This window comes from Branchiostoma belcheri, unplaced genomic scaffold (assembly GCF_001625305.1).
Source record: "Branchiostoma belcheri isolate BF01 breed outbred unplaced genomic scaffold, Haploidv18h27 scaffold30, whole genome shotgun sequence".
In the NCBI taxonomy this organism is placed as follows: domain Eukaryota; kingdom Metazoa; phylum Chordata; class Leptocardii; order Amphioxiformes; family Branchiostomatidae; genus Branchiostoma; species Branchiostoma belcheri.
Window position 1 is genome coordinate 214,756 of NW_017803910.1, and position 22,616 is coordinate 237,371.

Below are 22,616 nucleotides of genomic sequence, written 5' to 3' on the forward strand. Positions count from 1 at the left end.
GCTTAAACTTAATGCTCGGAGAGTTGGTAGTTAAGTGTAACAGTAGACCTTTAACACCACATTCTTGGGCATCAGTGACCTCTAACTGCTGTTGGAAGTTAATGCTATGCAGTTGCGAAATTAAGCGGGGTTACCTGGACACGGTTGTTCGTTGCATGGCTCGGTCTCCTCTCCAGTCCCGCTGCAGGTCTCAGCCTCGCAGCTAGGGGGCGGGTTGGTGCAGGACTTGGTCCTTGTCCTCTCACCACCATTGCATGTGGCAGAACAAGCAGACCACTGGGTCCAGGAGGACCAGCCTGGGGTGACTGGAAGCAAAAGAGTGGTGTCAGCAAAGATATCATTTAGCTTCATAACCAGATTCATACAAACTCCCCAGAAAAGAATGCCAGAACAATACATCTACTTCCCAGAAGTAACAAACACATTCGTTAGTAAAGGTGAACTAATGAAGATTTCCACACTTACCCACATCTCCAGCTGTGCAGTTCCAGCGCCCACCAAAGCAATTACTGTACAGAAATCAGAAAAAAACAAAATGAGACACATCCAAAAAAAAATTGTGTTGGGAAAATGCACTTATCTGGATGTTAGTGAATTGTGTAAAGTTAGATTTCCTACCAATATTTGCAGCCGAACTGCAGGACAGTGTTGGCGTCGTACGTCTCTCCGTTGGCAGGGAGTCCGTCACTGTCAGTAGGGAGGCTCCAGCGACATGGACAGGCTGTAACACAATCATGTCGAACAACGATATTATCCAACGTAACGGACGGGAAAACAGATTGTGAGTTCTTACGACTGCATGCGCTGCATTATACCATGATGCTACCTTCTGCAAACAAGCTAAGCTTAAGCTCAATTTTTCAGATAGAATGACCACTATTTCTGACAGGTGCACTTAGGGACTTCTACGACTACAATTAGAGAGTGTATGGTGTTCCATCTAAATTTACCTCTTTGACCAGAAGATCTCTTATCGATCTGATCCTACCTTCTGCTAGCACACAGATGCCCTCGTCGTTCTCGTACATGCCGGGTGGACAGGAGCAGCCGGGGATGCAGCAGCCGGTGTGGATGCACACATCAGGCTCCAGCTCGTAACATGTCCTGGGACACTCCTGGGGGCAGGCATAGTACTGCTTCCCTCCTGTACAGTTGTTAGCTGAGAAGAGATGGAAGAGATAGATTACCAGGTACATGTATGCTAGGAAGAGAAAAAAGAGACTGTTTACTCCTGTGAATGTGTAAGGCAACAAGATTTATTGTGGTTTAAGGTTTACCTGCACACACTGTCTCCATACAGTCCACCTGTTCGAAAAGCGACTCAGAGCACTGGTCGCCACCGTTAGCGGGGGCGGGGTTGTTGCACTGTCGGGACCGCGTCTTGGTTCCAATCCCGCAGGTCGCAGAGCAAGCCGACCAGAACGACCAAGGGCCAGGGTTACCATGCACTGTTGGAACAAGTTAGAAAGCATAAACAGAAGCATTGGTCACTTGATTTTGGAGGAGCCATATGGAATTCAATTTTTAGGTCTTTGAAGACCAAGATCACTGAGCCATGACAATGGAAAGAAAGTATTTACTAAATAAAACTTTCAAGTGTCACTGACCTGGGCAAGGGTTCTCGTTGCAGCTGAGTTCCTCCACTGCCAGCCCAGCACAGGCCTGGCCGCCATTTGCGGGCGGCGGATCATCACAGCTCCTGTGTCGGTACTGAACACCGGAACCACAGTCCACGGTACAGTTGGTCCACGGTGACCAGGGACTCCAGTTTCCGTCAACTGAAGAGGGTAATAGAGAGGTAATAATATTGTAAGGTCTGCTGGTGCCAAAAACATTACGTTATCATGCATTGTAGCATAAAGTAGAGGTAGTAGTAGTAGGTGAATATTCCATCTAACTTGTGTTTACAAGTACATGTAAAAGGGCTTACAGGGTAGAAGGGTTCTGCAATGATTTTAACCTACAAGACTAAGTAGTACAGTCAAACCAATGAAATGCACCACAAACATTCCTTGTCTGCCCCTGATGCCTACGAAATTACAGACAAGAAAATAGGGAATTTTCTTTACATACATACCTGTACATAGGAAGTCTGTACAGGTCAGCTGTCCCATCAAGCAGGTACTGCAAACATGAACAGAAAAGTTAGAGTCAAAGAAAATTCTGATTCAAAGCCCTTGCATTATGTCCATTCCTACTTTAACTCTAGCCACAAGAAGAAGCCCGCACATACATTTAATATCTTTGATTTTTTTTTGCTTTAATTTAATTATTGTTTCCCAGACTATAATGACATAACAAAATAACTGTACAAAATTTATAATTGCTCACCACTCGTTACACTCGTAGCTGATGACTTCTCCCTCTTCAACAACAAACCATTCTGTACCGTTGTTTTCAGTCGTTGGCACGAAATCTGCAACATCAGTTCATTTGGTTTGATTTCTGAAGCTCAAACACGTTGTGAACTATTTTATATGAATTAAGTATCAATATGAAAATTCAACATTTAAATGAATTTGAACCATTTTCCAAAGTGTCAGTCATCTAGCTACCTCTCAGAATGATAGAAGGAACTAAAGACTATGCCTACTTGGTTCCTCGATGAGTCTGTATCTGCAGGGACATTCGGCCCTGTCCACGCAGGTGCCATCCAGCAGCACCTGGCCGTCTGGACAGGCGCACTCGTACGTACAGGTGTTTCCTTCCTCAAAGTCATTATGGTCCTGAACGGCAGAGAAAAGGATATATCAGTGTAAGAAAATAAACATTAGCCAACTCTTTTGGAGCCTTTTCCTGACTTATATATGGCAAGCATATCTTTTCAATGCAGATTTCATATACATGTAATATTTACCTGAGGGTTTGCCTTGTTTGGACAATCTCTGGTAAATAAGTATAGAAATGTGATGTGTATGTCAATTGCATGTTATGTGTAACTGATGTAAAAGATGATCATTTTGAATTTTGAAACCCACAAATCCAAGTTTCTTCCATAACCATGGTCTAAAAATGTACAAGTTTGATGTAACACTCAGTGTTTTATGTATTTAGCAATCTGCCCACCTGGATGTCAGCACATGTTCTGGGCCCAGACTTGCATTCGTACACCTGCCCCTCTGCACATGTGATGTCACACAGGATTGGGTCCACGTAGCACGGTCTGGACGCTGTGTGGTTCCCAACGCATGGCATGCCTCCGTGCTGAAAAGTATTAATTGTTCGTTTCATCATTTGTATCTCCATTAACACTGAAGTCATTACAATTTACACACACAAAATTTGTCTTTTTCATGTTTCAGTCATAAGCGTTACATTTCTAGCCAGCCCTAATATTAGGGCTAAATACAAAACATGTCAAAAAGTCATGAACCTGTGTTGTTCCAATCTGAACCTGTAGATTCTGATCCACAACCTCAACCACAACACTCAATTGCCTACTTTATGCTGGACAGGTGCTTTGCTCACCTGAGCAGCAGGGTTGTCACAATGTCGTTCGCGGATCTCACTTCCTGCCGTGCAGTTTCCACAGCCAGACCATGGACCCCACTCTCCCCAGTTTCCATCAACTATAGCATGTCAACATATTCACATAAGGAGAGTGTATAGGAAATGCCGTATGTTTATAATCAGAAAACATTGTATAGATACAAAATAATCTACAACAAATATTTGCAAGATTATAGATGCCTTGATAAAATTTGCATTATATTACACTAACTTGACACTTTATAAACTTATAAATGTGAAACCATCATTGTTGTTAACTAACAGGCCTTTAGCTTGTATCTTTTAAAAGGAAACAAAAAGACAAGATGGAAACTATCATTTATTCAAAGGCTTGTTAAAACAATAAACAAACTGACTTGGGCAGCTTGTTGGGATGTCGCAGGTGCCAAACTCGATCTGGCCGGCAGTGTAGTTGTTAGAGGCCATCGGCGGGAGGTTGAACCCATCACACAGCTGGCCTCCGTTCGCAGGCCGGGGACACTTGCAGCTGTGCAGTGACAGAAACACAGATTTGGTGACATCACATCAAAATCTATGGAGGTTACTGGTTAACATAGCAAAACATCTTAAGACAGTTGTTGAATTGGGTGATGAAAATGTTCCTATGAACTAATGTTTGTTATATTCTACGTGCATTCCTGGCTCTTACCTTTGGCAGATTATAATTTTAAATATTGCTCTCAGATATTTAGCTAATCTATCTTTCGTTTCCCTGTTCAGTTTTGTAAAACACTCATAATTGCTTTTCATGACCTTTTTTACCTTGCAACACTTAAGAAATTTAGATAAAACTACTTACGCCTGGAATGTCTTCTTGCTTAAATATTGATTCAAAGATAAATTTTTTTTACTGACTTTATTGATTTATATTTAGTTAAGAAGGGAGTTAAACTCACTCTCTCATCCTGTATGCAGGTGCAAAACCACAGGTAGCCGTGCAGCCCAGCCAGGGAGTCCAATCACAATAACCACCATCAACTGTGGGAGGGGGGGCAGACAGAAGTCTGTTTAACCCTACTGCGTAATATTGCTCTCGTACTGAAACATTTGCTTTGAATCTGTTGTGAAACACTAGTCACTGCTGATAGTCAAATATAATAACATCAGATCTTCATGTAATATCTTGACAAATACAAATGATTCCCATCCTTTCGTTCTTGCCTGATAGAAATTGAAAACAGCAATAAAAGACAAACTGCGTTCAAGGCTGAATTTTATACAGACAATGGTTGATACAATAAGATCAAGACCGCTTACCCGGGCAGTCTATGTCAGTGCACTGGAACACCCCGTTCACGCATGGACTAAAAAATAAAGAGGCAACAAGGTAAACATGACAAGCAGTACGTAATGATAATAGGGTCTGTCCTTGGTGCTGAACGCCATCCATTCCAATGGCTTGTTGAGATCAAGGCTTTCGCCAATGTAGTCAAGAAATTTAGTGATTTCCTAGCTGTAAATGATGGTATGAGTGTACCATTAAGTATAAATAAGAAAATGAAAATCCAGCTTCTTTCCTACCATTGGTTGCAGCCCCTCTGTAGGACATAACCTGGTGGCCAGTTCAGACCGGTTTCCTCGTCCACGCAGTAACACTCGGATGGTTCCACACAGGCAGTCTTATCCTCGTTCAGTACCTATAAAACATTAAAAAGATATTAGATTATTTTAAAGTGTTTTTACATGTCAACTGCCAGTAATTATATGTTTAGCAATATGTAGATTCCAAATAATTCCATTGGCCTTTATTCTTTGTGATCTGAATAACTTCTTCTTATATGTATCGTACAATGTATCTTATATTTTGATTCACTCTATCTTCAATTCATTCATATGCTCTGTACAGTTTGACTAACCCAACTTGCCAGCTGCCGTTGTGTACAAAATCTCCCCATAGCAAGTCGGGAAGATCGTCGGAAAGCCAGAGATTTCAGAGACAGCTGCAGCTTACAGAGTCTTATCGTATTTTTGTTTGAATTCAAAGCACTTCTTTTGTCACCTGTGGAAATTAACGTTCAAACTAATGGGAAGTATCAAAGGCTTAAGTGCTTAGAGAGTCAGCAATGCCATGGACGGCTACAGATCAGATAGTATCATCTACTTTGATGAACATTGTATTGCATATTGCTTGTTTAAAGTGAATGCTTTAAATGCATTAGAGATTTGGAATAAGTCTCAATGATTGTAAAATCGTGACAAATGTGAATACAGCTGAACTTCGTAAAGCATCATTGGCTTAATCCGACTTGCAGGTAATAGGGAAGGTCTAAATGTTATTATAGAAAGATTTCAGAGACAGGTGCGCCTTTGCTATAAATATTTAGCTCTCAGCCTTGCTAAAAACAAGATCTGTTCAATGTAGAGCTTCAGACAGATAGTGCACATCGACATAGACTCCTCCACCAGTCATCATTTTCCTCACCGATAACTGATCAGCAAATCTACTGAACATGTTCAACAACAGCTCGGACTCTCTACTGTTCCACAACACCTCGGATCCTCTACGGTTCAACAACACCTCGGACTCTCTGTGGTTCGGCAACAGCTCGGACCCTCTAAGGTTTGACAACAGCTCGGACCCTCTAAGGTTTGACAACACCTCGTACCCTCTATGGTTCAAAAACACCTCGGACTCTCTACGGTTCAACAACACCTCGGACTCTCTACGGTTTGACAACACCTCGTACCCTCTATGGTTTGACAACAGCTCGGACTACATACCATTTGACAAAATGCTTCAGTGTTACTATTGGCCACCTCCGCCACACGAACATGTCCTACCTTCAGGCCAGTAAGCTTGCCCTGTACACGACTTTGTGCTTGCTAGTAAAGGGTGGCCTCTGTACATGTTTGGAGTTATGGGGATCTTCATCATATTGGCCAATTTTACGGTCCTATTCGGCATCATCGGAACACAAAGCTTCATAAGGCATTGTATCTGTATATCGCAAACCTCGCAATGTCAGACCTCCTGCCAGGGGTTCTCCTTATTTGTCTTGCTTTCGGTCAGTTGGGTCAATACGGAGTGATTGCTATGTTACACTTCTTTATCTGTTTGGTATTTACACAGACGATATCTGCATCAGCTCTATCTTTGTTATCAATAGATTGTTACACAGCTGTGAGGCACCCTATTTTCTTTTACAACAACGCCTCTAAGGCCAAGCGGAATGCTTGTGTAGCAATTGTTTGTTCATGGATTGTCCTGTCACTGTGTGTCTTTTCAACCTCTATGGGCTGGAATTGTGTATATGATCACTCCATTGCCGTAGAATATTGCTTTGCTTTTGTTCCCGTTAGCTATGTCATTCTAATAGCTTCTATAATGGTATTCCTATGTTTTGTCTTGATGTTCACAAACATGAGTGTTTTTGTGCGTATCAAACGACGCCAAAAGACAAGACCGCGACAGTTTAGAGGAGGTATACGTCGTAGGAGTAGCTATAGATGGGCTGAAGCTAGAGAAAACCAGGCCAGAGATGGAGCAAGCGAAGGCCGCGATGCACAAAGCGAAGCTCAGCGGAAATTGGACTCCAGCACAAGGAAGGCAAGGACAGTGATGATCCTTGTGACGCTGACATTCATCTTCTGGGTGCTGGGTTTTACAGCTCTCCCGTTTAACCGATTCTGCTTCAGGAACAGGCATATATGCTCACCTCTAACATTCTCGAGTTGGGTGCTTTTCTTGATGGTGTTGAACTCGGCGCTCAACCCATTGGCAAACATAATTCGCATGGCTGACTTGAGAAATGCAATCTATCAACAACTGATCACTCCTTACCGTGGATGTTTGAACTGTTTGGGGAGATTTTGTCTGGAGCAGACAGACCAAGAACAGAATATAGCCCAGACGTTAGAATAGAAACACAACTATAAAGGGCTAGACAATATGTAATCATTATGATGAGTGTTTCAGAGAATTGTGTACAATGCGTAGTAGTAGCAGTAGTAGCAGTGCTACTGTAGAACACAAGACTTGAGATCTGCCAGTAGATATACGTCTGCCCACAATGGCAAGGAAACCAGCGCTGCAGACATCTACATGGACATGGACATGGACAAGTGAGAAATTTGTCTTTTATACTGTTACTTCATTCCTTGCTTTATACTAGACAAAAGTGTTGTGATAATACTTGGAATGTGTATACAATGGTAACCAGTAGCGTTTGTACATTTATCATTTGTCGTGAGTGAAAATAAATATGTGTCATAATACAATTTTCGGTGCTTTCTTGTGTTCCGGTACTTTTCCAACCTGTCAATTAATTAAAGTGTCTTAAGTGTCTAAAATCCCATCGCAAAGGATATGCTTTCCCTGGTTTTTGTGCATATGTGAGACGAAATGTTTGCTGATTGTATATTTGAGATTGGTTGTGGATTGTTTTGTGTAATATTTGTCTAAATGCTTTATTCTTTGCAATAGCACCATTTGTCTAATTTATTTTGATTCCAATGCTCTTTAATGGGGATAATGAATTACAAACGCGTGAAGAAATTGCTCTAGTTGAATTAATTGTTTAAATCCTGGTCGGTATCTAATGATTGAACAGAACCAGTCAGGACATTATAAAGACAGGCCTGAAATATCTGAAATAATGGAGGGTTACAGTCAAAATAAATGAGAAAAATTATTGTCTCGGAATAATCTTGCTCTTAGCAAAAATTTGCCCTGGAATTACATTTTGTAGTGAAATGGATGGAAAAAAGGTTTGCTACGCACAATCAAGACTTTGACCTCAGTATTTTGTGTGTGCCTGTACCTGTAACAAGGATTTGCCGAGGTACACACAATGTACAGCGCTCTAGATGCAGCCCTTGTAGACTTGGTATTACTCTGTTACATTTCCTGTTTAAAGAGCATTGTGCACTCCCGCTAATCCACCTGCATTATCTGCTTAAACTCATAGGAAACAGGAAAACAGTGACACTAATGTGTTTACAGCCAACTGCAGGGACCAGCTGCATGTCAGTTTGCATGATATGTTATGATTACGTATTTATATGTTCTGTACAGTATGACTAACCCAACATGCCTGCTGCCATTGGGTACTAAATCTCCCCATAGCAAGTCAGGATGATTGTCGGAAAGCCAGAGATTTCAGAGACAGCTGCAGCTTAGATAGTGTTATTCACGTCTTTTGTGTTAAGTGCAATCTTCTTTCAAGCATCACCACAATTCACATTGGTCACCTGTCATTATCTAATTTCAATGTTCAAACTCAATGGAAGTACAAATGTATAAAAGACCTTTTGTTTTTAAATCTGAAAAATAAGAATCTTTAAGGTAATAATCTATCCTAAACTCCACATGGGGGTGCACTGCCAACTCCCACTTTGGTTTGCGCTCGACCCCTGATATTTCTGAGGCAGTATGCACCATGACTTTGGCTTTTAAGCACCTGCTTGCAGCTTGAAAACTTTAAAAAGTGTGTACGCATGTGGTGGAAAGGCAGTAAAAACAATTCTTACATATCCCTCTGGGCAGTAGCAGCCAGCCTCACAAGTCCAGAAGTAGGTGTACAGGTCCTGGCAGGTCTTGGGTCGACCGGTAGGGCCGCACTCATCATAGTACGACATGCTGATGTTGGCGCACACGGTATCTGGGAGGAAATATAAGTCTCTGGTGATGAGCTACAGTTGCTGGCATATTGATAGAATACACATTAAACAACAGCTGGGCACTGTGTTTATAAATAGTTACCACAAAATATCTTCTTTCTATGTATAACTGTACCATTAGTTTACCATAAAGAGAGAGAGAGAGAGGGGGGGGAGGGAGGGAGAGAGAGAGAGAGAAAATACCAAGTGTCCTCTCCATCACACACTGGTAGATATCATTTAACCACAAGACTTGAAGTTGGACATGACATGTAGAGGGTTAGAGGGTTAATACAATGTAGTTAGTTAAGCTGTTTAAAATTATCCTGCTCATCAATACAGACAGATAGTCAGGAGAGCATCGGGGGGTAACACATAAGGGTGGTTGGTTACATCTTTAGAAGAAGACAGATCCAGATCTGACCTGTTTCACAACTGGGCATGCCGCAGGTTTGGACCTGACTGGACTGGCCCACACAGTAGCTGCCGCCGTTGGTGGGAGGGGGGTTAGTACATCCACGGTACCGAGCTATGAGGGACGTGCCGCACGTTACTGTGCACTCTGACCACGGACCCCACGGGCTCCAGTTTCCGTCATCTGGAAAGAAAGAAAAATGATTAAAAAAGAACAACTTTGGACCAGTCTTGCCAATCTATTCTTCCTCGGTGTCAGTTCTTCACAAGAAAGGACACAGGTATCAATCTTTGAAGATGCTATTGGTTAAAAAGTGAAGATTTGAAAAGCACTGCTCAGTGCAATTTTACCCGATGGAAAGATTTTTTCCTTAGCACTGGCAAGAAAATGTTAATCTGCCAATTGCCAATTAACAATGAATTGAGATTAGCAAAGAAACTCTAATCTGCAATTGATTAGGTTAACTTTCCAATTACAGTGCAATATGCTTGCCTACTCTAAGCTCTTAAGATTGCTCAGAAAACTTTTATTTATCAGAGCTTAAATTCAGATTCCTCATTATATTCAATGAAAGATAAATAGCTGCAATTTTTATCATATCCCAAAGCTGCTGAAGCACCATCTGTATCGGTGCTGCTTATCAGTCCAACCACGAGTATGACAAAAGATCACAAGTCAACTCACAGATACACTCTCCAGTGTTACAGAGCCTCTCCTCGGTGCTCTCCCCGGTACAGTTGGAGAACGGCATGCTGTCATTACAGCAGCGGAAACGGTTCTGCACGCCAGACTCGCAAGAGGACGTGCACACGGTCCACTGGGACCACTCACTCCAGTTCGGCCCAGGAGCTGAAATGTACACGTTAACCATTTTTTAAAAACCAAATTTAACGTCATTTTTCCCCAACCGGGGGTTAGATGTGCTTGCACCAGGTACAAGTCTTTTTTTGAAGCAAGCAACCATAATGTTGTTATTATATACATTTGTATCTGTATTTATTTAGCAGACATTTTTGAAATACATTTAGACAATTGATGACAGTAATGCAATATTTTCTCAACTTTTTAACCAAATTGGCAAAAGCAACTATCAAGTAACAAATTGAATTCGAATGGATGTCATTCAGCACCAGGAACAGCCACATTTATCATTATTTATCACTTTGTAATAACATTATAGCTCACTAGTATGGTTGTAAAAAAATTTCATCTCATGAAAATGAAATGAAGTCAGTAGGGATATACGTACCATCACAGCACTGTGTGTTGCAGACAGAAGTCTCAATCTCAGGGCCTTCACACAGCTTGCCTCCAAAGTGAGGAGCAGGGCTGTTACAGTTACGGTACCTACACAATGGACAAAATTCAATTTGTCAGCTCGAATTCTTCACTAATGACAGACGTTAAGTCCAAAAGGAAGTAGTCTTGGATAATGTATTATATCTCATCCTGAACAGAAAAGAATGGAAGTGACTAAGTGGAGATTAAGTTTCAGTTGATTGACAGGGTTATGACCTAGCATGCTCTGGTATGAGGTGGCCAGGAAGGTGAACTGTGTCATCATTGGTATGAAACATGAACCATTGTACACATTATACAAGTAAGATACGACAAACAATCGTATGAGTAATACACAATTCTATGATGCAACTCAGTAATTGGTATTTTCCCATGATCATACAATACAGTTCTAATACATTCACAAAAACGCGACATACTTCCCGCATGTCGGAAATTATTTGATAAACTTATTTCTTGTTAGTTACAAGAACTTACTTCCTGCGGATGCCTCCATCGCACGGCTCTGAACACTCGCTCCACTCTGACCATGGTGACCAGTTCCCGTCAACTAGCCAATGAAAATACAATGTGAGAACCTGCACTCAAAAACTCTAGCAAAACAAGTTTTCTATAAGAATGCATTCAAAAAAGAAGAACGACAAAAACTGTATCAGAACCAAACTAACTTGGGCAGTTGTACTCGGTGCAGTCCATGTTTCCATTGATGCAGGTGCTGCAGAAAATAAATGCATGTTGACAGCAGTTATTATTATATATACTAATTGCTTCACATAGCACTAAAACTTCAAGTTCCCCTTAGCCTCTTTTATGTTAATTTCAAAGTTTGCATTGTTTTCGCAGATCTGAGAGCCAATTAAATTGCATCGCCACAGAATTTATCAGACAAACTGCTAGTTATTGACTGACCAGTTCTGGCAGTCGTTGACTGAGTATGTCTGGCCGGGCTCGTAGAACTCGCCATCGTAGAGACACAGACACTCCTCCGGTACGACACACTCCCCGTCCTGGAAGAACTTGTCCCCATCACATCGGCAGTAGCCTGTACACTCTGTGGTGTCACACATCACCTGCAGGGTAAACAGACTCCATGTTAATGTGGTATGACCGCACAGACCACAACGTTGTCTCTAATATATGCATTTTCAGTCAATCATTATAGATCGAGGATACTCCTTTCCTGTGTTTTATTGGCACTCCTTGAAGCAATAAATCTGGACAGGTGTTATCTTTGTCAAACTGGAGACATTCAGTACTGTTTCTGAGTGGGGGGGGGTATAGGTGAGCATTGCTTGAATGTCCAAAATTGCTTGAACTATGATGTACTGACATGAAAATAGTGACAGACATAAAAGCGAGCAATAACTTCACATGAAAACTCTCTAATGTGTTTCTTAATAATTATGAAAATGTTGAGCCAGATTTGATGCTATGAAATTTGATTTCCTTGATATCTATTTCTTAGATAAAATGTTTTAAAGTTAAACTTACATATTACATTTAATTTGCCTACAAAGTTAATACCACCATGTAGTACCTGTGCACTGAGCTCGGCGCAGGTACGTGGACAGGAGTTTCCACAGTCCTCTGCAGAGACCCATGTGCTTGTGTAGGGGCACTCCTCTGTAGAGGGGAACACACCGGCCAGGTTATGGAAATGATAGAAGAGCCATCTAGGGAATCATTGGTGTAGTGCAGCCTGACAGGGGCACTACTTGATTCTGCCAATGCAATAGCAACTGATTTCTCTGGTATTCTTCCTTAGGCTACATAATATTCTTTCAGTTCACTGATATTCCGAAGTACACTGAAATGGTACTCGGCTTGTTGAAAAGTTATCCCCCCTCAGAGAAAAATGGCAATATTGAATATTGTTATTCTGACAAACACTTATTTTCTGTAGCACTAATTTTCTGACCCCCTCATGATCAGAGAAGAAAGGCAATCTTGAATTTCTGACTAATTTTCTGTAGCAGTGCAATCACCAGCTTTATTACTCCGTAAAGACTGCAACTTTCTGGACATCTTTGGACATTATAAGCACTAGAGCACTAGAGATCCTTGTGATTCACCTGGGGTGCAGGGCTCGTCACACTCCTTGGTCTGCACGAGGGTGTTGCCCTCACAATCGGCGCCGTCGTACTGCGGAGCGGGGTTGCTGCATGTACGGAACCGGTACTGAGAACCGTCCACACACGGGTCTTCACAACCAGACCACGGGCCCCAAGGAGACCACTCGCCATCAACTGGGCAAGGAAAATGGCAAAAAAGATGTTTGGACAAACTTTAACTGCAAAACTATAATTGTCTCATAGGTAAATGTAATGAGATCTGAATAAGATATAATATTCAATTAGACATCAGGAGAAATGTATTCCTATCAGTAAAGATTTGCATAAGAATCATTTCAATCATTGCAGTTTATGTGGTCGATCTTATTGACAATTGTGAACCATTGTTCTATCGTTGACAAAGGGGGGAAATACAAAAAACTGGAAGAATCTAAATTATCAGAAAATCTTCTTGTAAAATTATCCCACCATAAATGGAAAAGAAAATTGGTATTAATGTTTAATATTCATTGTGCCATTCAGATGTAGACTGTACTTACTCGGGCATCTGTATGTTCCACAGTTCTGGATCTGGCTGTCCTGTCCGTCACAGTACTCCCCATATCCTGCTGGAGCTGGGTTGTTGCACTCCCGGTGTCTTCACACAAACACAAACAAAGAACATTTCCAATTTCCCTTGATTTTATGAACCAACTTACAGAGTTGACAAAATGTGATTAGTTAAATCATCTTTTTTTTAGATTCGGGGGAAATATATCAAGTCGTGATAAAATAAGGCTGGAAGGGAGACTTACTGGGCTACTATATAGGTGTGAGCTGTCATGCACTGGATATGTGGATGAAAGGTAATGATAGTTTGACTTGTAAACTTACCTGATTTGGTATGGTACACTGCCATCCTCAGAGATACAGGTTGCCGTGCAGGTAGACCAGGGAGTCCATGGACTCCATTCACCATGAACTGAAACAAAATGTTACAGCACATTTAATATCCACTGAACAAAATCAATTCTTTATATAAGCACACTTTGCAACATGTTGCAGCGCATTCAAATAACCACAGTGAAAAATAATCTATTCTTAAAGGCTAGTACACTTTGCAACATGCATAGAGGTTTGGTTCTTTGCCTGGGTGTACATGTACCTTTACGCATGATTTAAGTTGCATTTAAAGACATAATTACATGCATTCAACAATATAGCTTTCAACGTCTTGAAAACTTAATAACTTACTAGTAGTTACAGTAGTATCAGACAGTAATATTCTAAACATTACTTGACACTTACCAGAGCAGTTGGCTACCTCACAGACAAGTTGAGAATTTTCACAGGTGCTGGGAATGATAGCAAACAATAGTTATTTACATGTATCATAAATGTACACAAGATGGCACACTCATAAACAATAGTTGATAAAAACAGAATTGTGCAACATACTATTAGGCATTCTTTCTTCAACCTAATCTTGTACCACTCACCAGTTCTCACACTCATTTTTTATTATAGTCTCGCCTGGTTGCACTTCCTCAACTTCACCTGTGGGCAATTGAAATAATGCAAAATCACGATTAGACATCCGGCTGAGGTAATAAGACAGTTACTCAACTGGATATGATTTTGGAAACAGTTAACATAGCACCCACTACCTTTGTCATTGACGCTAGAGAAATTGTGCAGAAATGCAGGACTGGAGTCAGTTGAAAAAAATACATCACAAGTTATATGTGGCTAAAACTATGCCGTTGATGTTGACAGTGCAGCGACATTCTGCATAGGAGACACAAAGTCCATCCTGCAGGACGGATCCGTCGGGGCAGTAGCAGCCGGGTACACAGTCCTCCTCACAGGTCACACCCTGCTGCAGGTCCAGACATGTCCTGGGGCAGTTCCCACACTCCTTCCACACCCTTGTCATCCAAACACTCCTCTGTGGGGGTATACAAAACTTGAAGTTTCCCTATGTCCTATAATCTCCAAGCAGATCCTACAGTGGCTAATGAATCCTACTCGGCTAATGGATACTGCCTTGCCACCATAGGATCTGCTTGAAGATTATCAACATTATGTATACCAAATGAATCCAATGCTTGTTCCGAACAATTTTTTTTTTCAAAAAAGTATCAGCATTTATTGTGTTCTCCACCCATGTGATTTTATCACCTTGGTTCTTAGACATTCCAAACCAACTATTTAGCAAGACTTCATCATGAAACCTAAAAGTTTGGAGGAAACTTGAGTATACAATATACATTGTATAAATATTCACTCGGTTTTCATGCTTCGAATTTCATCTTATTTGTTACTTACTTATAATCAACATTAGAATTATAGTGGTGTGGCCTAAGTTAAAATGTTAGATACTGTACCCTGGCAGTCCTGGAGGTTACAGGAGGTGGTCTCTGCGCTGTTGCCGGGACAGTTGGAAGTGACCGGGGTGTCCTCGTACCGGATACAGCTCCTGGTCCGGATCCTCTGTCCACTGTCACAGGTGGCCGTGCAGGCAGACCACGGAGCCCACTCACCCCAGTGAGCTGGTGTACCTACATGTACAATACGATTTGAGGGAAAATCAGCAATGAAAAAAACAAACTGTACAACATACATGCATTCCCTGATTGATCATCTTCAATTTCCCTTTCCCCAAAAGCTAGGTGTTGCTTCTCAAACATGTGTCCCTGGAAATAAGCATGTCTGCCTTGGGTCATATCATGTTGTGGTAATCTTTATGAAAAAATGAAAAGATAGGAAAGGAGAGATTTGCCTCACAAAGCTCACCTGGACAGGTAGCAACAAAACAGTCCTTTGTGTCCACAGTGTTGCCTTCACATGGCAGTCCGCCGTTGCTGGCAGAGGGGTTACTTCCAGACCTGTACAGGATGAAAACAACTTAGTGCTTAAACTTTAGAATGTGTTTTACTTCTCAAAAGATCAATAATACAAATATTATTGTTGGTGAATTCAGTAAACGACATTGAGGGAAAAATTTATAACCTTATGCATCAGTCATAAATAACACAATAAAGACTGGTGTGTTGCACCGAAGGGGCGTTTATACCAACTATACAGATACAGAGAAGGACAATCACCTGTATCTCTGCTGAATGCCAGCTCCGCACGTCTTGTCACATGGAGTCCAGATGCTCCAAAGGGACCAGCCGCAGTCCACTATGGGAAACAGATGGTGAGTTGTAACTTTAGGACAGACTTTCTTAATAATATTGTGTATTTGGATATGCATAGATACACAAAGATTTCATGATGAGTATTTATGTATCACCAGATTATTGCACCAGTGACAATTAGCAATGTTACACAGATTTTAACAAATTGCCATTCGTGTCTTATCTTTTGCAAATACATACCAGCACACTCTTCATCAGTACAGGTCATGTATCCGTTCTCACAAACACTGTTGATAGAAAAACAAGGCTGAATGTCAAAGCAAAACATGCAGTTTATAAATATATAGATATTAGCTCACCTCAGTTTATCTTGATTCTACACATCCAAAATAGTACACTTCCCCTTTCTTAATATTTCTAAGGTTTGAAATACTGTAGAATGATTCATCTTCAGATCAACTTATTGGAAATTAAATTCAGTTTTTGACCTATGTTACTAACAATTAAGTAATGTACATGTAAGTTACAGCAAAAGTTACATTACCATGTGTTGCAGTCACTGGTGATATTTTGGCCAGGTTCGTACTCCTGTCCATTGTAGAGACATTTGCACTCCGCTGCAGTCACACACTCTCCATTCTGACTGTACGTTCCCTCAGCACAGTAACAACCTGCAAGGGAAAGGGAAAAGAGAATTCAAAGTGATCTTGATCCAGTTTAGCACACTAGTACTGAAGAGTCAATCTTCCACTGGTCATGACAAGAAAAGCTGTTAGTAGTTGGAGCAATTGTTATCATGATTGAAGGTAGGTGTGATGACTATCCTCTTTGCAGCCAGAGGCACAATTGGGGGCTAAACTTCATTGCTCTAGGACCATAATGGCAGCCTTCCAGCATTCTGATAACCTTACAACAACAAAAAATGAGTATCACTGAAAGATAGCAGGAGCATTTCTGTATGCCATAATGCCAGCCTGTATGAAGGACACAACTATATATAGGAAGTCAGAAACTTTTAAAGCTGAACACACCTTCTTGACAAGTCAGCTGGCAAGTCACCTCGTTGCTGAGGCCCTGGCAGCTTCTCGAGCAGGGGTCGAAGCCAGCAAGACAGTCTTCAGTTGTTACAGACTCCTTCTCAAGACAATCTGCAAGGAGGATATAGATGATGACATTCATTTTCAAACCTTTAAAGAAGAGTTGCTGCAATTAACGCATCTTGCTTTTCTTAAATGCACTTAGTCTAAAATGAAATTAATGTCATTATGCAATTATTGGAAAAGTCAGTTTACTGAGAAGACCCTATTGTGATTAGCTTTGGGCAGAATTATGACCAGTATTCTTACCTGGTCCACATGGCTCATTGATGCACATGTCGGTCTCATGGTAAGAACCATTGCAGATGTTGCCTCCATTCTTGGGTGGTGGATCCGTACAGTTTCTATATATATTAGGAAATAAGGCATGTATTGTGGAGGAAACAAAATTTGCTTATACAAATCTCTCAGCAAACACACATTGAATAAAATTGAGTCTTACTAATATTGAATTGAAATTGAAACAAGATCGGGGCCTATGCACATTACCTGTATCTGTGAATGACACCAAAATCACAAGCCGCGTCACAGTTGCTCCATGGGGACCACTGAGACCAACCGCCATCAACTGTCAATCATTCAAAAATACTGTCAGCTCAAAAACATGGCTAGGTAATTTGCAGCCTACAAAATTAATAATTCTATAATTAGATAATCAGGTGATGCAATGAGCAGTTTTTTTGTTTAAATTAAGAGATAAAATTTCGTCTCCCAATTGCAAGCTTTCAGCTACTCCACAAAGTTTTCTGTAATATATTTGTATTCTGTATTATACAAATTTAAAGAACAAAGCTACACAAACCAAATGTTGTGAACGTCTTGGCTAATAATATGGTACAGTAGTGTTTAAGTAAAGCATACAAGATTTGAATTAAACATTGGCCTTACCTGGACAAGCAGAAGTGAAGCAGTTCTTGCTCTCCGTGAAGGGTCCCGAACACTCCGCACCGCCTGTCTGTGCCGGCTGTGCGATGCCGCGGTTTCTGGTGGCCACGCCCTGGCCGCACGTCAGCGAACAGTCACTCCAACTTCCCCACTGCCCGTGGATGCAGTCAACTGTAGGATACATTGTCAACCACGTTCATAATAATCAGTATCAAAAGAGAAGAACAAAAAACCAATTATGACTTGTGACCACAATAAGTAACAAATGCCATTCACAAAAGTAAAAGTGCAAAATGCATGATGGGATTCCCTAGCAGCCAATCTATTAAACTTATCTGGGCCATAAAAATATAATCTCCATAATGTAGGTTTTTTGCAGGTATAATTGAAGTTGTGCAGGTATTTCTGATTTCTAACCTTCACTTGACAATGTCCAAGTCCTGAATATAATTTAGATTTTTGTTTCATTTGTTATCACTTTTCTAGTAAATTGGTACTAGTGTAAGTTCCGTCTACTTAGCAGACAAGGAGGCCAGACGCTGAGTAGTGTGGAGTTGAATCTATTCTGCTGTAGGACAATACACAATCTTCCATGTGTTCACCTCTGACCCCGGGTTGGCTCATACCATTCTAACCCGGGGGTGTTCTATTTCTGCTACTTACAGTCTAGTAAAACCTGACTGGTGCAGGAACGTTGCACTTAACCTGTACTATTTTAGGTAGGTTTGTTTTCAACTGACAATACACGTAGTACTAAGACATCGATTTGGCATGATATTGAAATCTCGATTTCTAACGTGAACAAGTTTGGTTTAAATCATGGAGATGTTTATTATTATAATAAATAATTTTGCAATAATATTTGTTCATTACCGCAGTTGTCTTCGTCTGAGCCGTCGGTACAGTGGGCTGTGCCGTCACAAACCTGGCTGCTACTCAAACACTCTCCTGACAGGCAGGTGAACTGAGAGTCCGTGCAGGGTGACGGGGGCGGTGTTGTCGGGATGTACAGAGGTGTTGTGGCCGGGGCAGCTGTGGTCAACCCACCTGCTGGTGTCGCTACAGCGAAGGGAAGGTGATTAGTCCTAGATTCAATATGGTACCAATTGGTTACTCTGACAAGATTAAAATGTAGACCTCAATTAGTTCATTTTGAATGTTGTTCTTAGTATCTAAACGTAGACGTTAGAGGAAATTAATTAAATTGATGTATGTGACATTATCCAGTAATCAAAGAAAATTATTGTCCAAAGTTATTTGTTACAGTGCCTTTAATATATTTAAGGTGAAACAATGTACATATTAGCTTATCCAACATAACTCAAGGCAAAAACGTGCACCAATTATTGATATATCTTTAGACAAGACACATCTTACTGTATATAACAAAAAGCATACCTCCAGATACAGAACTTGATGTCGAGTAAACAAGGGTATACATTTCATAGTCCACACAAGTTGTTGTAAATGTTGGAAGGGTTGTGAAATGAGGAGTTGTCGTAATTGTTGTCCCTGTTGTCATCAGCGTAGTGAATCCGGAAGTGGCTGTGATCTCAGGTGTAGTTGGCGTCGTAAAGCTTCTACTGGTTGTTATGCCAGGAAGAGTCGTCATTGTGGTTCCATAGGTAGTGGTGGTGGTGCTTGGACTAGCTGTAGTTGAAACCCCAAATGAAGTGGTCGTGCCCGGTGCAGCCGTGGTCGTCACTCCAGGTGTGCCTCCCACTCCAGGGGTAGTGGTGGTACCTGGTGCGGCCGTGGTCGTCACTCCAGGTGTGCCTCCCACTCCAGGGGTAGTGGTGGTACCAGGTGCAACCGTGGTCGTCACTCCAGGTGTGCCTCCCACTCCAGCTGTGGTTGTTGTTCCTGGTGCAGCCGTGGTTGTCACTCCAGGTGTGCCTCCCACTCCAGGGGTAGTGGTGGTACCTGGTGCAGCCGTGGTCGTCACTCCAGGTGTGCCTCCCACTCCAGGGGTAGTGGTGGTACCTGGTGCAGCCGTGGTCGTCACTCCAGGTGTGCCTCCCACTCCAGCTGTGTGTGTTCCTGGTGCAGCCGTGGTCGCCACTCCAGGTGTGCCTCCACTCCAGCTGTGGTGTGTTCCTGGTGCAGCCGTGGTCGTCACTCCAGGTGTGCCTCCCACTCCAGCTGTGGTTGTTGTTCCTGGTGCAGCCGTGGTCGTCACTCCAGGTGTGCCTCCCACTCCAGGGGTAGTGGTGGTACCTGGTGCAGCCGTGGTCGTCACTCCAGGTGTGCCTCCCACTCCAGGGGTAGTGGTGGTACCTGGTGCAGCCGTGGTCGTCACTCCAGGTGTGCCTCCCACTCCAGCTGTGGTTGTTGTTCCTGGTGCAGCCGTGGTCGTCACTCCAGGTGTGCCTCCCACTCCAGCTGTGGTTGTTGTTCCTGGTGCAGCCGTGGTCGTCACTCCAGGTGTGCCTCCCACTCCAGGGGTAGTGGTGGTACCTGGTGCAGCCGTGGTCGTCACTCCAGGTGTGCCTCCCACTCCAGCTGTGGTTGTTGTTCCTGGTGCAGCCGTGGTCGTCACTCCAGGTGTGCCTCCCACTCCAGGGGTAGTGGTGGTACCTGGTGCAGCCGTGGTCGTCACTCCAGGTGTGCCTCCCACTCCAGCTGTGGTTGTTGTTCCTGGTGCAGCCGTGGTCGTCACTCCAGGTGTGCCTCCCACTCCAGGGGTAGTGGTGGTACCTGGTGCAGCCGTGGTCGTCACTCCAGGTGTGCCTCCCACTCCAGCTGTGGTTGTTGTTCCTGGTGCAGCCGTGGTCGTCACTCCAGGTGTGCCTCCCACTCCAGGGGTAGTGGTGGTACCTGGTGCAGCCGTGGTCGTCACTCCAGGTGTGCCTCCCACTCCAGGGGTAGTGGTGGTACCTGGTGCAGCCGTGGTCGTCACTCCAGGTGTGCCTCCCACTCCAGCTGTGGTTGTTGTTCCTGGTGCAGCCGTGGTCGTCACTCCAGGTGTGCCTCCCACTCCAGGGGTAGTGGTGGTACCTGGTGCAGCCGTGGTCGTCACTCCAGGTGTGCCTCCCACTCCAGCTGTGGTTGTTGTTCCTGGTGCAGCCGTGGTCGTCACTCCAGGTGTGCCTCCCACTCCAGGGGTAGTGGTGGTACCTGGTGCAGCCGTGGTCGTCACTCCAGGTGTGCCTCCCACTCCAGCTGTGGTTGTTGTTCCTGGTGCAGCCGTGGTCGTCACTCCAGGTGTGCCTCCCACTCCAGGGGTAGTGGTGGTACCTGGTGCAGCCGTGGTCGTCACTCCAGGTGTGCCTCCCACTCCAGCTGTGGTTGTTGTTCCTGGTGCAGCCGTGGTCGTCACTCCAGGTGTGCCTCCCACTCCAGGGGTAGTGGTGGTACCTGGTGCAGCCGTGGTCGTCACTCCAGGTGTGCCTCCCACTCCAGCTGTGGTTGTTGTTCCTGGTGCAGCCGTGGTCGTCACTCCAGGTGTGCCTCCCACTCCCAGGGTAGTGGTGGTACCTGGTGCAGCCGTGGTCGTCACTCCAGGTGTGCCTCCCACTCCAGCTGTGGTTGTTGTTCCTGGTGCAGCCGTGGTCGTCACTCCAGGTGTGCCTCCCACTCCAGCTGTGGTTGTTGTTCCTGGTGCAGCCGTGGTCGTCACTCCAGGTGTGCCTCCCACTCCAGGGGTAGTGGTGGTACCTGGTGCAGCCGTGGTCGTCACTCCAGGTGTGCCTCCCACTCCAGCTGTGGTTGTTGTTCCTGGTGCAGCCGTGGTCGTCACTCCAGGTGTGCCTCCCACTCCAGGGGTAGTGGTGGTACCTGGTGCAGCCGTGGTCGTCACTCCAGGTGTGCCTCCCACTCCAGGGGTAGTGGTGGTACCTGGTGCAGCCGTGGTCGTCACTCCAGGTGTGGTTGTTGTACCAGGTGCAGATGTGGTTATCGCTTCTTTTTCAGGAGATAAAATTTGTTTAACTAAGAGCACCTTGAATCAATTGTTGAAAATGGTTGAAACATTTAAGAATATATTATTTCAATACATCTGTGTTTACTTAAATTCGTATACAAACTGTACAGCCATCTAGGTACTACAGGACTGGTATAGTGTATGTGTGACCTTGACTGAAAATGGGCTGATGAAGTTATGACAGCCTTGTGGTTTGGGTAACAATGAGAGTTTAAAGATTTTTAGCTTGTATCTATAAGTTACTGTTACCGTTATAGAAATAGTAATTATTTGTTATTATTGGGTCTAATCTTAAATATTATGCACTTGGAGAAGGTTATTTACACCTTTTCTTCACCTAACACTAAAATTTGCACAAAACTGTAAATTACGGTTTTGTGCTAGTTTTTACTGCCCAGTTGTGTTAACAAACATTAAAAATAAACAAACCTTTTTTACATCCTGTTAACTCTGCTCTAAGAATCAGCCCCTTATGGTATTCCACCACATTGATGCGGATGTACTGCACATTGAGCACGTCTGGCAGTGGATGGGTCACAGCAGAGGAATCATCAGTATTTGCATCAAACACCTGTCAAAGGCCCAAAAAGTTATCATTCCTAATTTCTGATAAGACTGGCAATTGCTTGAAGAAACCGTGTAAAGCAAAGATGCAGCCAATATCCCTTTGATGTTATTTTGATTCATGTTAATCTT

General features: G+C 43.0%; 2 protein-coding genes across 2 annotated transcripts; one reads left to right on the forward strand and one right to left on the reverse strand.

Annotated features, from left to right (window-relative positions):
- Positions 1 to 120: 120 nt before the first annotated feature.
- Positions 121 to 19,645, reverse strand: LOC109474086 (SCO-spondin-like). Its single transcript, XM_019774299.1, is given in 34 exon segments — positions 121 to 305; positions 466 to 509; positions 619 to 721; positions 989 to 1,159; positions 1,278 to 1,448; positions 1,608 to 1,778; positions 2,078 to 2,124; positions 5,032 to 5,147; positions 8,980 to 9,110; positions 9,533 to 9,706; positions 10,208 to 10,372; positions 10,773 to 10,870; positions 11,300 to 11,372; positions 11,491 to 11,537; positions 11,732 to 11,892; positions 12,360 to 12,445; positions 12,895 to 13,068; positions 13,434 to 13,531; positions 13,768 to 13,855; positions 14,182 to 14,228; positions 14,373 to 14,430; positions 14,635 to 14,800; positions 14,802 to 14,819; positions 15,256 to 15,434; positions 15,670 to 15,761; positions 15,981 to 16,059; positions 16,257 to 16,303; positions 16,561 to 16,687; positions 17,048 to 17,164; positions 17,363 to 17,457; positions 17,603 to 17,681; positions 18,002 to 18,169; positions 18,872 to 19,057; positions 19,397 to 19,645. Coding segments are annotated over 34 exon segments (3,975 nt in total). The 5' UTR covers positions 19,611 to 19,645.
- Positions 19,646 to 20,165: 520 nt separating this feature from the next.
- On the forward strand, positions 20,166 to 21,917 carry LOC109474087 (hornerin-like; the record flags this gene model as incomplete). Its single annotated transcript, XM_019774300.1, has 5 exons — positions 20,166 to 20,302; positions 20,423 to 20,482; positions 20,783 to 20,902; positions 20,963 to 21,022; positions 21,743 to 21,917. Coding segments are annotated over 5 exons (552 nt in total), but the record flags the coding sequence as incomplete, so codon positions are not given.
- Positions 21,918 to 22,616: the final 699 nt, after the last annotated feature.